The following is a 15,157-nucleotide window of genomic DNA, read 5'->3' on the forward strand; positions in this document are numbered from 1 at the left end:
GTAGTCTCCGGAATGTCAATGTACCACTCGTTAGAAGAGCTAAATTAACTTTTTAAAACAATCAAAATTATACCTATATACTAATAGGTCACAGGAAGAAGTGTTCCCAAGTAAGAGTGAAGCCAAACTACCCACAGGGAAGACAGTGGTCTCCTGTGCTGTACAGGAGGCAGAGAGGAGATGGGGAATGTACACAGTGGCCATCTTTGCTAAGGGTAGCCTGTAGCCTCACTCTCTTTGAGAACAAAGAGGGTGACCATTCTGAAAGAAGGAAATTCTTTGTGTGGTTCTCTGAAGGGGAATATCAGTGAGAACATTATCCTTCAGTCACTGATGAAGGAGAAACCTTCAGTTCTAAAGGATATTATGGGGGGGAGGGGGGAATGAAAATTAAACCTAAAAAAATCTTCACAAAAGATATCCATTCTACCAGATTTATTCAAGATTCAGCTCTCTGCCAATTTCTGGATAGACTGAAAAGACCTGAGCCAAAATCAGGAAAAGAAAAGGCCTAATACTGAGTGCTACAATTCTTAAAGGACCTATTTTAAAATTAATTTTAACTAATCAATAATTTTACTTGTAAATTCTCAGAAAATGGATTCTGTAATCAACAAGTAAGCGCTCTACTTTTCAGGAGGATACAGTGTATTTCTCATACATAACAAGGAAGCTGAATCCCTCCTTTAAGTGCAAAACTTAACTATGAAGCTGCAGTTGGAAACCTCCACAATGAGTGTATGTTCTGTATATGTATTACACACAGTCACAAATCAGGAATCCATGGCAGCTGTTAGGTACTGTAAATGATACAAAAACATGACATAGGACTAAAGTAGATATGCTTCAGATAACACAAAGACGCTGTACATCCAAATAGATTCAAATGATGTGAAAGATTCCCTGCCATTTCCGTAGAAGATTAAAACACTGGTACATTTATAAAAATGAATCTGAAGATTTAGTAAACTGAGATGTCCTCCACAATGACTTTTTGTTTAGTAAAGCATGGAGCATGGCAAGAGGTTCTGGAGGAGACATAGCAAGGGATAAATCAAACCAGCGTGAGCCTCGTGGGTGGGCTCCAATCAATAAAACAGAATGACACATCTTCAGAAATGTACAACAAACTAAAAACCTATGAACCCTGAACTAATCTCTGAGCTAATTCATCAAAAGGAAAGCTACAGCAGACAGAACTCCAAAATTATGACAGAGAACAAGATATAAATGAACTACAGAATTTGCCTACATAAACTTACTGTCAAGAAAAGTTTAAAACAGGAAGAGGGAAGGAAAAACATTATAGCATGTTCCTTTTTGTTTCATCATGCATTTAACAAACTTCTAATAGCCTAATTTTCATAAGGACACAATAATGTTGGGTGTTTTGTTATTAAAACACCCATCCATTCTGTTTAAGCTAAGGTAACACCCATCATCTCCTAGTTCTCCAAACACAAGGGATGACATAGGACATGTCCATACTAGGATAAAAGGTATATTTTTAAAAATGTGTTAGTGAACACATTTTAATAGACCCATTTTACAACCCTATCATAGACAGCTGGCCAAGATAAACCCGAGAGGGAAATCTAGGCTACAGCACAATCGACTAACATGTCTGTGAAATACAGCTAGCGCTGTCTAGCTAAATCATGTCAACTAATACGGTTTAAAAAACACACCTTTTCTCCTACTGTGGACAAGCCCACAGTCACTGATGAGGAGTGTGTGTGATCTCTCAAAATATATATCCCAGAAATAAAAATGAGAATGCTGCAGGTTCTTAACTCACACCATGGTAAATCAGGAATAATGGAGCTCAATGGAGTTAAAACTCGCCTAAGTAGATCAGTGTTAATTAGAAAATGAGGTCACATGAGAATATGACCATGACATAATGATAAATGTGAGTTGGCCCTCACTACAGCAACTGCAATGCTATATTATTCAACATGTCAGTTAACCAAAAGGTCTTGTTCTCACACACACTCATTTTCTAGTGAAGAGAAGCTCAGTGAGACCAGAATGCAGCCCAAGATGAGCCCTTCCTCACATACATTTAGGAACCTCAGCTCCCAAGAGCTGCTCAACCCTTTACAGTTCATTTCTCCTCAGAATCTTGTTGCCTGGTGAAATCTGATCTTGTGGAAATGTCCTGCAGCTAATACTCCACTGGGGAAGTGAGACCCACGGATGCCAATTGGCAGAGGGCACAGGGGGTGCATAAGGTTTTACAGGGATCCCCTGGGTCAGAGATATACATAATAATTCATCAAAGGGTATGTGAGGGATCTACCGAGAGCTAGTAGCCCACTGGTCATCATAATCAATGCAAAATGTATGTATGGATATTGAAGGCGTTATGTATCTATGCTGAAAATTATGATCTTAAGGTCTCGAAGTTAAAGCAGGTCACCTGGAGATGACGTATCTCGGAGATGCTTATTTCAGGCAGGAGGTAACAGACACCTATTTCCCTGTCTTCTCATTTGTGCATTGTATGCCTCACAGCATACACCTATTTGCATACTGAGTTACAGGCAAAAGAAGAAGTTGTGAAATCTACCAGGAAGGAAATCTACAAGATGAAACAAACAGCAGAGGGGTGTCCTGTTTCTGAATAAAGAGAAAGGGTTGTTCTGGTATACCTTGAGGTGCAAGAAAACACACTGAATCCTACACCTCAGAGGCAAGCTGACAGAGTACTTGTCTCATAAAAGGAGGACCAGAGCCCAGCCTGGCTGTAAATTGTTGCAAGGATTTTGGGTGAGCAATATTCTACAAGACATAAGAGCATCTTATTAATTAAGTCTAGGTTCTAGAATGCATGTGATGATTTTGTTTTATATGTAGCCATTTGTTTCCAATACTACTTCTTGGTGCTGCTTGAATCTCAATGTTGTGTTAAATAAATTTGTAAGGGAAAAAAATCCCGTGCAGACAAGGCCTAAATTAAGTAGTTGGTTAATACTTTAAAATTGAAGGCTAAGATCTGCAGTAGACATGAGTGAAACAAACATTTCCTCTGGGATGCCCCAATTCCAAAGAGTTTATAGAAACCCAAACATTTCAAGGGTTCATAGTCATTCTTATCTCAATAGTATTGTATAGCTCATCAGAAATCGAGTGTGGATCTCAGTCCATCTCCTAGCAGATATACATAGTCTCTTCCTTGCTGTGGTAAAAATTATGTCCTCAGCAATGTTCACATACCTCTCACTGACTATGTGCATCTTGCACAGGAGCCTAAAGGGACTTAAATAAAATAAAAATGGCTGTTCGTTTTCAGCAATATTCACGTTGCTTTACATTTTAGCACAATTTTTATTTTTTGCCTTAAAAAAATCATTGTCAAATTTAGTCTTCCTGCTACTTTGGCCTCATCTACAGCCTTACTTCTCAAGTTGCTGTCTAAAATAACACAACATCTGGAATCCACTGAAACGTGTTGTAATCAAGGAAAGAGAGAAAAAAAATATCTGTAACAATGCCATGCCTTAACTATTTTGCAGCTTTAAATTCTTGTACAGACCTCTTGGTTAGCAGATGAAGTAGTAATATTTCCAATCATGCATGTGATAACTCTTTGTGTTCTTGGGTCACATTAGTAAGAGATGATGCTGTAGTCTACGAGTCACTTATCATGGCAGACAGATGTAATCACAGCCAGATGACTTTCACATTCTGCTGTGTAACATTTTATGCTTCAATACTCCTGAGAAGCAGTGTCCAATGTCATATGTAAATCTGGCTCTTGAGCAATGATTTTAACCTCCAAAGCCAGTCCCTGTCTTTGGAAAGTTTGTTGGCAACTTCTGATAACAGAACCTTCAGAGAAATGGCATTTTTAAGTGTGTACCACCATTTTGCTGCTATTCGTTTTTAAGCAGGCTTCTGTAAAGATTCAAATTTAATTCCTTGGGGTATGCAAAGCAGGGGCAGAGGAGTAAACACGGACCATAGACTTCTAGGTGGCCCTCAGCTCTTGTCTTTGATACAGAGGTAGAGCCCACAAAGAATGCAGATCTCAGCATTATTATTATTAACACTACTGTACTGCCTACGAGCCCCAGTCATGGACCAGAACCCATAGTGTTAGGTGCTGTACAAACACAGGACAAAAAGACAATCCCTACCCCAAAGCGCTTACAATCTAAGCATAAGACAAGAGACAACGGATGGATACAGACGGAGCAACAGGACAGTACAAGAAAACAATGATACTCTGGAGGGTAGGGACAGGATACAGACGGACCTAGACAAATTAGAGGATTGGGCCAAAAGAAACCTGATGAGGTTCAACAAGGACAAGGGCAGAGTCCTGCACTTAGGACAGAAGAATCCCATGCACTGTTCCAGACTAGGGACCGAATGGCTAGGAAGCAGCTCTGCAGAAAAGGACCTAGGGGTTACAGTGGACGAGAAGCTGGATATGAGTCAACAGTGTGCCCTTGTTGCCACGAAGGCTAACAGCATTTTGGGCTGTATAGGTAGGGGCATTGCCAGCAGATCGAGGGACGTGATCATTCCCCTCTATTCGATATTGGTGAGGCCTCATCTGGAGTACTGTGTCCAGTTTTGGGCCCCACACTACAAGATGGATGTGGAAAAATTGGAAAGAGTCCAGTGGAGGGCAACAAAAATGATTAGGGGGCTGGAACACATGACTTATGAGGAGAGGCAGAGGGAACTGGGATTGTTTAGTATGCAGAAGAGAAGAATGAGGGGGATTTGATAGCTGCTTTCAACTACCTGAAAGGGGGTTCCAAAGAGGATGGATCTAGACTGTTCTCAGTGGTACCTGATGACAGAACAAGGAGTAATGGTCTCAAGTTGCAGTTGGGGAGGTTTAGGTTGGATATTAGGAAAAACTTTTTCATTGGGAGGATGGTGAAGCACTGGAATGGGTTACCTAGGGAGGTGGTGGAATCTCCTTCCTTAGAGGTTTTTAAGGTCAGGCTTGACAAAGCCCTGGCTGGGATGATTTAGTTGGTGTTGGTCCTGCTTTGAGCAGGGGGTTGGACTAGATGACCTCCTGAGGTCCCTTCCAACCCTGATATTCTATGATTCTATTGGTCAGCATAATAGGCTGTGACCTCAGCACACAAGGAATGCTGCGACTTCCTCTAAGTTGCCTGTAGCTTGGCCCAAGCAATGGCACTGCGTGCTGGGAGCTGTAGTCTCAGTCAGCTGTACTGCCACATTGTAAGTATCAACATGTTGAAATCTGCTCCATTATATACTGTACAAACAAAGCTCCCAGACCTGCAAAGTGAGCCACATGCAGGGAGATCCACTGGGGTCTGTGTGGCCCACCACCTCCCAGGAATGAAACCATTGGTTGGGCAAAGTTTGGGACATCCTCTTGGCAGTTTTATAGGCCCCCACTCACAAATCAAATTTCAGACCTGTTAAAGTTTATTTCTTTCCTGTTTTTAAGCATTTTTTGCAATGCTGTCACTATCATGTTGCTTTTATTACCTTTTTAAGAGGGACTCAGACTTATATTGCCATGCCAAATGATTTTTAGATCATTCTAGCAATAATCAAAGGCGGCCTACAACCTTTCTCTCTAGTTTTAAGTTCAAGCTATAAGTAATAGTTTGCATTCCTATATTACTAGTTTCTTTTGCATCATCTAATGGACTTCAGTTTTAAAAAGGGAAAGGCATGTGTCCTCTTGGCAACACTTAAATCTCAGATAAAAAAAGCTGAGCCAGATATGTTGCTGTAGCAGGGTGGTTACCCTGCTCCTGCCCTGAAGGGCTTGAACAGCTCTGAAGAAGGCTGCAGCTCTGAGACCTGGGCTGATTGGGGAAGTAGCCACAGCTGGGCCATGCCCCAATCAGGCCCTAGCTGGCCTGTTTAAAAAGGCTGTGAGCCAGTGGCCCAGGACAGTTTCTCTCTGCATTCAGAGAGAGAAGGGCCTGGCTGCAGGGAGCTAGAGACAGAGTAGCTGAGTGGAGCAGGGCTGGGGACAGGCCGTGGAGCTGGGGAGCTCCAGCCGGGAAAGCCCCAGGCTGCAGCCTAGCGAAAGGCCAAGGGGTACTGGGGGTTGCAGAGGGCAGCCCAGGGGTAGGCCAAGGCAGCAGGTTCAAACCCAACCTTGCCAGTGATGAGTAGGCTGATACTGCAGTCTGCCCCAGAGCGTGGGGCTAGACGATGACTGGTAGTAGCCTTATACTGAGGCGAGGTGGGAATAGTGGGTGGGGGTTCCCCGGGGAGGGGAGACCCTAAGACTGAGGGGTTACTGCTAGGGAGCAGCACCCAGGTACAAGGGCACCGGGGTCCTGGGAGGGACACGGGGCCAGAGGACAGGTGGATCACTGGCCTGCAAAGGGCGCTCCTGGGTCGATGAGCTAATTCCCAGAAGAGACCAGCAGGAGGCGCCACAGGGGTGAGTCAGCTCCTCTACAGTTGCCTAGTTTATACCCCAATTGCTAGCACGTCACCAAGACGGAATGCACGTGTTTCTTTGCCAAAAGTGGACAAAGCTAAAGCTATATGAATAGATGTTTACACAAATTCATAATTTAGGATTTAAATAATCAATCTTCTGTATAGTACTAGCTACATCTCAGAAGCTAAGCAGGGTTTAGGTGTGTCAGTACATGGATGGGAGGCTTCCACAGAAAACCAAGGACACTGCAGAAAGTAGTGTCGGTGAGATGAAATTCTTCCATATGGCTCCGTACTAAACCAATGCCCTGACATGGTGCTAGGAGGACACTGTGATATTTTAAGTGCTATCTTTTGGGTGAGATGTCAGAAAGCAAGATCCTTACCCACTTGTGGTCATGCCACAGCTTCCAATAATACTCTTCCCCAATTTAATATTCAGGACAAATTTCAAATTGGTTAACAACATAGCCACATATCAAAATGACCCTTGCAGTTTCAATTTTTCATTATGGATGGAAACTAACTTTTTAGAAGGATATATTTCTGACTGCATTTTGGGGGGGAGGTAATTGTTTCCCTCTGATTACTGCACATAAATACACGCTACATAACAGAGATTATATAGTGCTCTTTGCTACTGTACTCACAGTAAATGGTAACCAACACGTTTCACTGGAGCCCTGGAATTTTGGCACTTACATCAGATCTGCCCATTTATCTTCATTACAGTCTCTTGCACTGTTACTGACCTCCTTCTCAGAACTATACTAAATCACACAGCAGCAAGATTGATGAGGCCGGTATTTACAGATTTGCTACAAAAGCAAGGCATTTGAGAGGTACTGCTACAACATTCTGATTGAACAAAGTTGGTTAAAAATAAGCAGGGAGTCGGCCAAGGCACTCTCTTCCCCTTATTAATAATGATCCTTGAGCTGAAATTTCAAGGGCAAGCCTGTCATAACTGCTTCTTAAAAACCATTAAGTTATAGTTAAACTTTTAAGATAGTTAACATTTCACCCATGCTTATCTACAATGACTATTAGCAGCTATTTTTTGTTCTTTATGGAGACTCTACTGAAACTACCTTTTGATCAATCATTTAGTTAAAGAAGAACTACAGAATATGGTAAGAAACTACAGAGTCCCTTGTCAAGAATTTAAACATGGAAAGACTATGAGTAACTTTTAGGCACTTTTGAAAATTATGTCCACACTGCAAAGAAAAATCCGCAGCGCTGTATCTAGGAGTCTGGGTCAATTGACTCAGGCTTGAAGGGCTCGGGCAGTGGGGCTAAAACCGGCAGTGTAAGTATGCCTGCTCAGGCTGGATCCTGGGCTCTGAAACCTGGCGAGGGGGAAGGGTCTTGTGGCTTGAGCGCTACTCCAAGCAGGAAGATCTACGCTGCTGTTTTTAGCCCCACAGCCCAAGCCCTGTGAGTCCGAGTCAGTTGATCCAGGCTATGAGACTTGGTGTCATGGGGTTTTCTTTGCAGTGTAGATAGGCTTCTAAACACTTAGGGCACATGTCCCATTTTCAAAATTGACTAAGGTACTTAGACACTTTTGAAATTGTACCCTATATTACTAGTGAGGTAAAAGGAGGAAGCAACATTTTACTACATCTTTTATGAACTTTCAAATCATGCTGTTCTCAGGTTTTGGAGCCTCTGTTGAGAATTGTACACTAAAACCCGAATCTTCTCTATACAAAAGGCTAATCCCCTTGTTAAATACAGGGCTTGCAATGCAAGAGCGTCCTAGCTAACGAAACTCATCAGGAGCATGTAAATTTTACAGATGCCTGCCCAGGATGGCTTGAACCAACATTTGCAACAGCTCATTCTGAAACCACTGAAATTGAGAACATATACTCAGATCTATTTTACAGAACGAATGTGCAAGTCAATGAGCTGTAACTTGGATTAAACAATTCACTCCCATCAAGCTGCACATGTACACAGCAGAGCAGAACGGGAATTATTTATATTCCTGGTGTCTCAGAGTAAGCTGACAAAGAACAAGGTTGTAGATCCTTCATGAAATGGTTTACTTTCAGCCTCCGTATCTCAGACAGCTGTCACTACAGTTGCTGCAAAAGGCAGACCTAAACTTTTCACTCTCTTTCCAGAGCTAACATTCCAATAATGCTGCCCACTGTTAGCTTTTACATCTTTGGCGAGTAAGAACTATGCAAGAAAAAAATGAGAGACAAGACTCCAAAAACCAGGAAATATTAGAAAACAACAGAGACACAAATCTGGGACAGAGGAGGGAAATTGGATGAAGGCAGGAAGGAGCAGCTGAGAAAGATGAAATAAAAATGCTGCAATGTCCAGTTATTACAGGGGAATAAAGGTAGATTCCCTGCAAATTGTAAGTCACAGCTCATTTTGAAATAGGTATTTATTTTAATTCACTTGCTTAGCAAGCAGATAACTACCACAATTTCATTCCTTTCATCAGTTTAACAATTAAAGCATGGATCCATTTAAGATATTCTGCAGAATAATCTGAGAAAACTGCATTTGGGTTGTTGTATGTTAGAAAGTAATGTAACAAGTTGATAATTTCCCCCTAATTTAAACTAGAACCATCCCACTAGTAAGTATACAGTAAAGTGAGAAACCATGCACTATGTGATCCACTGAGACCAAATTACGTCTGTCATGAAAAAAATGCTACAAGACAGTAACCATGTAATAATGTCCTAAACCCTAGAATTATTACATGATTTTACAAATGTCAAAGAAATCAAACTTTTTTTTTAAAGGGATAACCTACTTTTCATAGCAGATTTAAAAGGTGCCTTTTTCAAAGAAATAAACAAACACCTCCAATCCTCCTCCCCCCCAAACAATTTGAATCTTTTAGTCAGGAATCTAGATAAGAATTCAGGAAGAGTAAAGTCTATCACATAAGTAGGTTCTGAAAGTTAATGTCTTCCTTTGTATGTATTCTTTGACTTGTGCAGAATCCTTTAACTACAGCCGTGGGCGTTCATTATAAAAAGACAGACACTGGAAAACAGATAACTACAAAAAGGCATAGTCTGAGACGAAGACACTAGATGGGGGTTCAGGAGATCTGAGTTCAATTCCTGATGCTACCACAGACTCTCTGTGTAACTTGGGACAAGTCACTTTGTCATTGTGCTTCAAATCCCCCTCTGTAAAATGGGGGTCATGGTAAACAGTCCCCTATCCTACAAGGAATTGTGAAGATCGATTCATGAAATATTGTGAGGCACACAACTATGGTGTGAATCAGGGGACATATAAGTACCTAGATTAACAGAAGGTTGGTTTATACTGGGCAGCTGTGGCAAAGTGGAATAAGCATGGGTACTGGAATCAGGAGAACAGGGTCTCCACTAGTTTACTCTGTGACCTTTGGCAAGTTACTTGACCACTTTGTGCCCTATTTGCTCTGCCTGTAAAGCACCAGTGTGAAGTGCTTGGAGAGCTATGAATGAAAATGTGCTATAACACTGCAAAGTATCATAACCATCAGCCCCCACAATCTCATTTTGTCTTGTTTCGTTAACAACTATTGTGAATGGGGCGGAGACAGACCTTTCACCAATGGAATTTGCTCTGTACGTACTGTGTTGTCTGGGAACAATGCCTCAATCAAATTCAAGTTGAGAAAAGGACCTGACTATTTAAAAAATAATTAAAAGGCGTTCTAACCAGGAAAGGTCCATCAATGCCTCATATATGCACCATGCAAGCGGAAACAGAGGTTGCTGGGTCAAGCTCTAATAAGATCCTTTCAGAGGGAGCCAGTTTTACTCTTTTTTTATACTCTTTTATTGGAGAGAGGGTATGAAACAAAGCCGGAAGGGTAATAATCGTACTATTGGGAGACCATGGTAATCTTGGCAATTAAGGACTCCCTAGGAGGTTAATTAAACACATTGAGAGTCAAACATTTCACAAAATGTTTCAAGTATGTCATAAAAACGTGCCCACCTTAGACAGCTCAGTTCTGAACCATCAACAGCCTATTTGTTTTTGTCATGCTGAACTTGCCTCCAAGTATGCTGTAGAAATGGCAAATGTTAACTTTTAATTAGCAAATGAAAAGACCGGCTAGGTCAGCTAGTTCATCTCCTTGTCAATGCACAATTCTATTCCCTGCAGTAAATTTTTGCGCACTTGGCCCAGTTTAGTTTTAAAAGTCTCAAGCAACAGGGCTCCTTCCACTCTCTTCAAGAGGCTATTCCAGACCATGCTGTTCGCATTTCTACTTCCCCGATTGCCTACACTTTTCTGTGCTCAGTTTCATCCTATTAATCCCAATTCTAAACCTCCTGGATCACCCTAAACACGTCATCTCATTCCTTTACGTATGCACCCTTCAAAAACTTGTAGACCAATCAATATCTTTCAAACTGGACAAAAATCTGAGGAAAGCATCCAGCCCAGCGGGCTAAAGCCTGAGTTTTATAAATAATACGAGAGAGTTCCCCTCTGCCCCCACCATTAAAGATGTATAACGCTTCCCTTTTTAAGGGGTGAATCCTTTGGAAAATTGGCATCTGGTGTGGTTCATTCAGATCTCCTGAGAAAACACAGATGCAGAAAAGACTTACAGTCCAGACCCCAATTTGTCCATTAAAAGATATTACCTCACCCATCTTGTCTCAGACCCAAGTTTCTCATTAATATATATATTCCAAAATCTATGCCAAGTTCACTTCAGCTGGCTATCTTCCCTAGCAGTAAAGGCTGAAAAATCTCCAGTTATCGGAATAAAGAATTACTTAGCTAACTTTCCAACTGAAGAAATCCCTTAAAGGAGAAAAAAAATCCCTTTATTCCTCCTCATTTATTTATAGCCTGGGATATCTGGGATGGTACAGAAACATATAGAGGAAAAAAAGTTAGCAGGTCAGATAAGAAATTAACCCTCCTCTCTTGTTGCTCTGTACTAAGCCAAGTGCTCAGGATTTTCCTCAAGCAGTACTCACCAGGGGGAGGAATATCTGAAACCAGAGATTACTACATTCTTGTGCCAAATAGTGATTGTAACAAAAAAACACTCTGATCCTGTAAAGGTGCTTAATATGTCCACATATTCTTTAGCTAACACTGCTATGAGGAGAGTTTCTGAAATCATATTATATGGATGGCTGTGTCTATTGGATGATCTTACACAGTAGCCCTCGTTTTCCACTTGCACCAATGTGAATCAGGAGTAATTTCAGTATATGCAGGGGAGTTACGTCCCTGTAAATTAGAGTGAGATCAGAATCAAGCCCCGTATATGGAAAAGGATGGAAACATTTTATCACATGGTTTTTAGAGCGACAAGGTAGAAATCACATATTGGATCTGGCAATACACAGGTACAGTTTTGTGAGAGATACACATATTACAGATAGTTATTCAGATGAGAGGACACATACTATGGAGAGAGAGTTGACAAATTTTCCACTGCAAAGAGTAATTTCTTACTTGGAAACTGTAGTTGATAGGTTTAAATTTGAAATTTCAAAAATGATTCATCCTGATGATCCAGCCAAAGTGAGCAAAACCAGAGTTTACTTCCACTCACATTATAGGGCTTTGCATATAGATTCAAGATGCAATCTTAGGCCTCAATCCTTCAAAAACTTTAACATGTTTAATTGCACAATGGGAACAATCCCATGTACCAGCGGTTTTCAAACTTTAGCAACCCGAGGACCCCCATTTTGATTTAAAATATTTCAGGGATCCCGAACTCTCCCGCTCAGCCCCAGGCCCTGCCTCCACTCCACCCCTTCCCCCAAGACCCCACCCTTGCCCCACCTCTTCCCACCCCCTGCTCACTCCATCCCCCCTTCCTCCATCGCTCACTCTCCCCCACCCTCACTCACTTTCACCAGGCTGGGGGCAGGGGGTTTGGGTGCAGGAGGGGGTGCGGGCCCTGGGTGGGAGTTTGGCTGCAGGAGAGAGTATGGGGTGCGGGCTCTTGGAGGGAGTATGGGGTGTGGGCTCTGGGCTGAAGCAGGGGGTTGCGGTGAGGCCAATTCCCGGCCAATGGGAGCTGCGGAGTCGGCGCTCGGGGCAATAACAGCACACGGAGACCTGTCCTTGCCCCCCACCCTCCACCCCAGGGGCCGCAGGGATGTGCTGGCCGCTTCCAGGAGTGGCGCAGGTCCAAGGCAGGCAGAGAGCCTGCCTTAGCCCCACTGCGCCACTGGACTTTTACCGGCCTAAAATCTTCTGGTTTGGCTTCAGTAGCCTCCGGGAGATAGAGGAAGGGGGAGGAGTTGAGTAAGGGAGGGGGAGGAGTTGATCGGTGGGGCCAGCAGACCCCCTGGAATTCCATTGCAGACCCCTAGTGGTCCGCGGACCCCAGTTTGAGAAACGCTGCCATATAGCGCTAATCACAGGGTGCAAAGTTATCCATGTGCAGAAGTCTTTGCAGAATCAAGGCCTTCCAAACTGCATTAGAAATTCATTAAAGGGACACAGACGACTGAAATATGACATGCTTCTCTGAAATATTTTAACTTATTGTTACAAGTAACAAAAAATTGCTATAACCAACAGAGATTAGAGAAAAAATGAACATCTATTTCTACAGTTTGTTCATGTGTTTGAAAGCATTTTGTGAATTGTCGACTGAATTATTTTCCCTGTATAGTTAGTCGGGTTCCCCTCTTTGTGACAGCAACAGGAGAGGGCAAAGCATTGTCTTAGAAAGAGGGAGAAAAAATGGTTTTACTGAAAATTAACATGGAAAATTAGACAACAGGTGTAATACCAGAAACAAGCTTTAAACTCATTATTCGAAATTGGTAAGATTTGAAGACGGAGGTACCCCTTTAATACGTATTCCCCATCAGAGTTTACCTCGAGAAAATGCTCTGCCTGCTGCTCTCGATCCAATTTTCTTGATGTAGTAGTAATCAGACCTGTGGAAAAAGGAGAACATTTGATTGTCAATATCTGCTGGAGCAACATAAGTCTCTCCACTGACCATAAGAAACAAGTTCATCTGCTGAATTCTCCAAAAGTAGTGGTGGTGGGGGGGGGGAAATGATTTGGAACAGTATCATGCCTAGTTTCCTTGATGTCTCTCTGACATCACCACAGTCAGTGTTTCCCTGAAAATGAATCTGTAAGGGGAAAAAAGAATACAATATTAAAAACTGAAAATGGGTTACAATTGCGTTTATATAGTTAATACACTGTAGTTAGTATGGTAAATTAAAAAATCTCAGTAAAGAATCACTAGCTGTCTTGTAATTAGCAATTTTAATTAACATTTGCATATGAGTGAAATCTTACAGTATGTACCTCATTAAAGATTTTAGAGTTCTTGAACAATTAATGGGATGGGATGCTGATTACTTCTGTGCCAAAGATCTGTTTTCTGTTATTTAACTTTCTGATAGGTTTTTGATCTCTCTTTTTTTGTTATTATATTTGACAACGAAGGTTATTTCTGTAATAGCTACTTGTATGCATAATGATTTCCAGCTCTTGTGCACTGACGGTTTTGTACTACGTCATCATTTTGTTCCATGTATAAAGAGCTTTTAAACAAAATAACTTTTTACATTAAAAAGATCAAGACATCTTTACTTTAAACAATGCTCTTCTATACACTAATAACCTCATGCAGGATTTAGACTTTAGCAAAGAAAATATGAGATACTCTCACAGACTTTACTGTGTTGTTAAAAACAATTTTAGCTTTTATTTTTCCTCAGTAGCAATTAAAAGGTTCCACTTCTACCTCACACAAAGTGTTCTTTGAATAGCAGGATACATTGTGTGCTGTCTCGGAGGTAGATTCTGACTAGTGTTAAGAAACCAGAATCCCAGAGGTATATATTTTATTGAAGACAATGCCAATGTACCATATACTTTGCAAGAATTCATCCTTCACATTTGCTAGAAAAACAGGGGCAGTAATGTCCCATGTCTGAGCTAAAAGTCTTACTTATTTAATGAGAGGATTTACCCTTATGATGACCATGATTTTGTTCAGAATAATAATAATTGTTATATCCTACATTTATATTGTGCCTTTAATCTCAAAGCACTCTAAAGCACTTTACACACTGTCACTTTCTACTTAGGAGGAATCACTTCACTCACCAGTAAAATAGGGGTTATAACTAGGAGTAATGGGATTAAATTAACAAAGGGAAGTGTTTCCTGATATTTCAGACTAACAGTGAGACCTATTGGACTGAAAAACAGACTCCCAAGAGAAAGTGATAGAAACCAGACTAGACTTGACAAAGCATCAGAACAAATTGTATACTGTTGTTATTGAGAATAATCCTGTGCTAGCAAAGGATGGAAAAGAAAAATGCAGCAGGCCTTTTCGATCTCAGATGGTTATAATTTTGTTCTCTGGGCTGTAAGATGACTGCAATTGTGTGGGTTTAGGAAGGCATCACAGTGGATGACAGGTTTGTGCCATGCATACAACTCTGTATTCTGTGTGAATGCAGATCATCATATATGAACACAAGGAAGAAGTCACTACAAGCAGATGCTTGTTTTCAGAAACACCTTGTAAGAGCAACCGCCCCTTACAAGCAACATTTCCCCTGGGAACATGTTCCCTACTGTGACTTATCAACACTCCCTAATAACAGCAACGGTTGCTTAGGAGCAACATAGCAAAAGGGCACTGATACAGTGCTCCTAACGGGCGTTTACTGTATTTAAGAAAATATTTCAGTATCAACAAGATTTTAAAGTAGAACTCATTAAGCCCTTTTGTGGCATTTAG

At 41.4% G+C, this 15,157-nt stretch overlaps 1 protein-coding gene across 11 annotated transcripts in view; it reads right to left on the reverse strand.

Moving 5' to 3' along the window:
- Positions 1-15,157, reverse strand: part of FAT3 (FAT atypical cadherin 3) — a 566,930-nt gene that overhangs the window by 175,947 nt on the left and 375,826 nt on the right. For all 11 annotated transcript variants that reach the window (XM_008171837.4, XM_042856002.2, XM_005304056.5 and 8 more), the window contains exon 4: positions 13,258-13,319. In XM_008171837.4, the coding sequence (XP_008170059.2) occupies positions 13,258-13,319 (62 nt within the window). The remainder of the gene's footprint in view (positions 1-13,257; positions 13,320-15,157) is intronic.

This window comes from Chrysemys picta, chromosome 1 (assembly GCF_011386835.1).
Source record: "Chrysemys picta bellii isolate R12L10 chromosome 1, ASM1138683v2, whole genome shotgun sequence".
NCBI classification, from domain to species: Eukaryota; Metazoa; Chordata; order Testudines; family Emydidae; genus Chrysemys; species Chrysemys picta.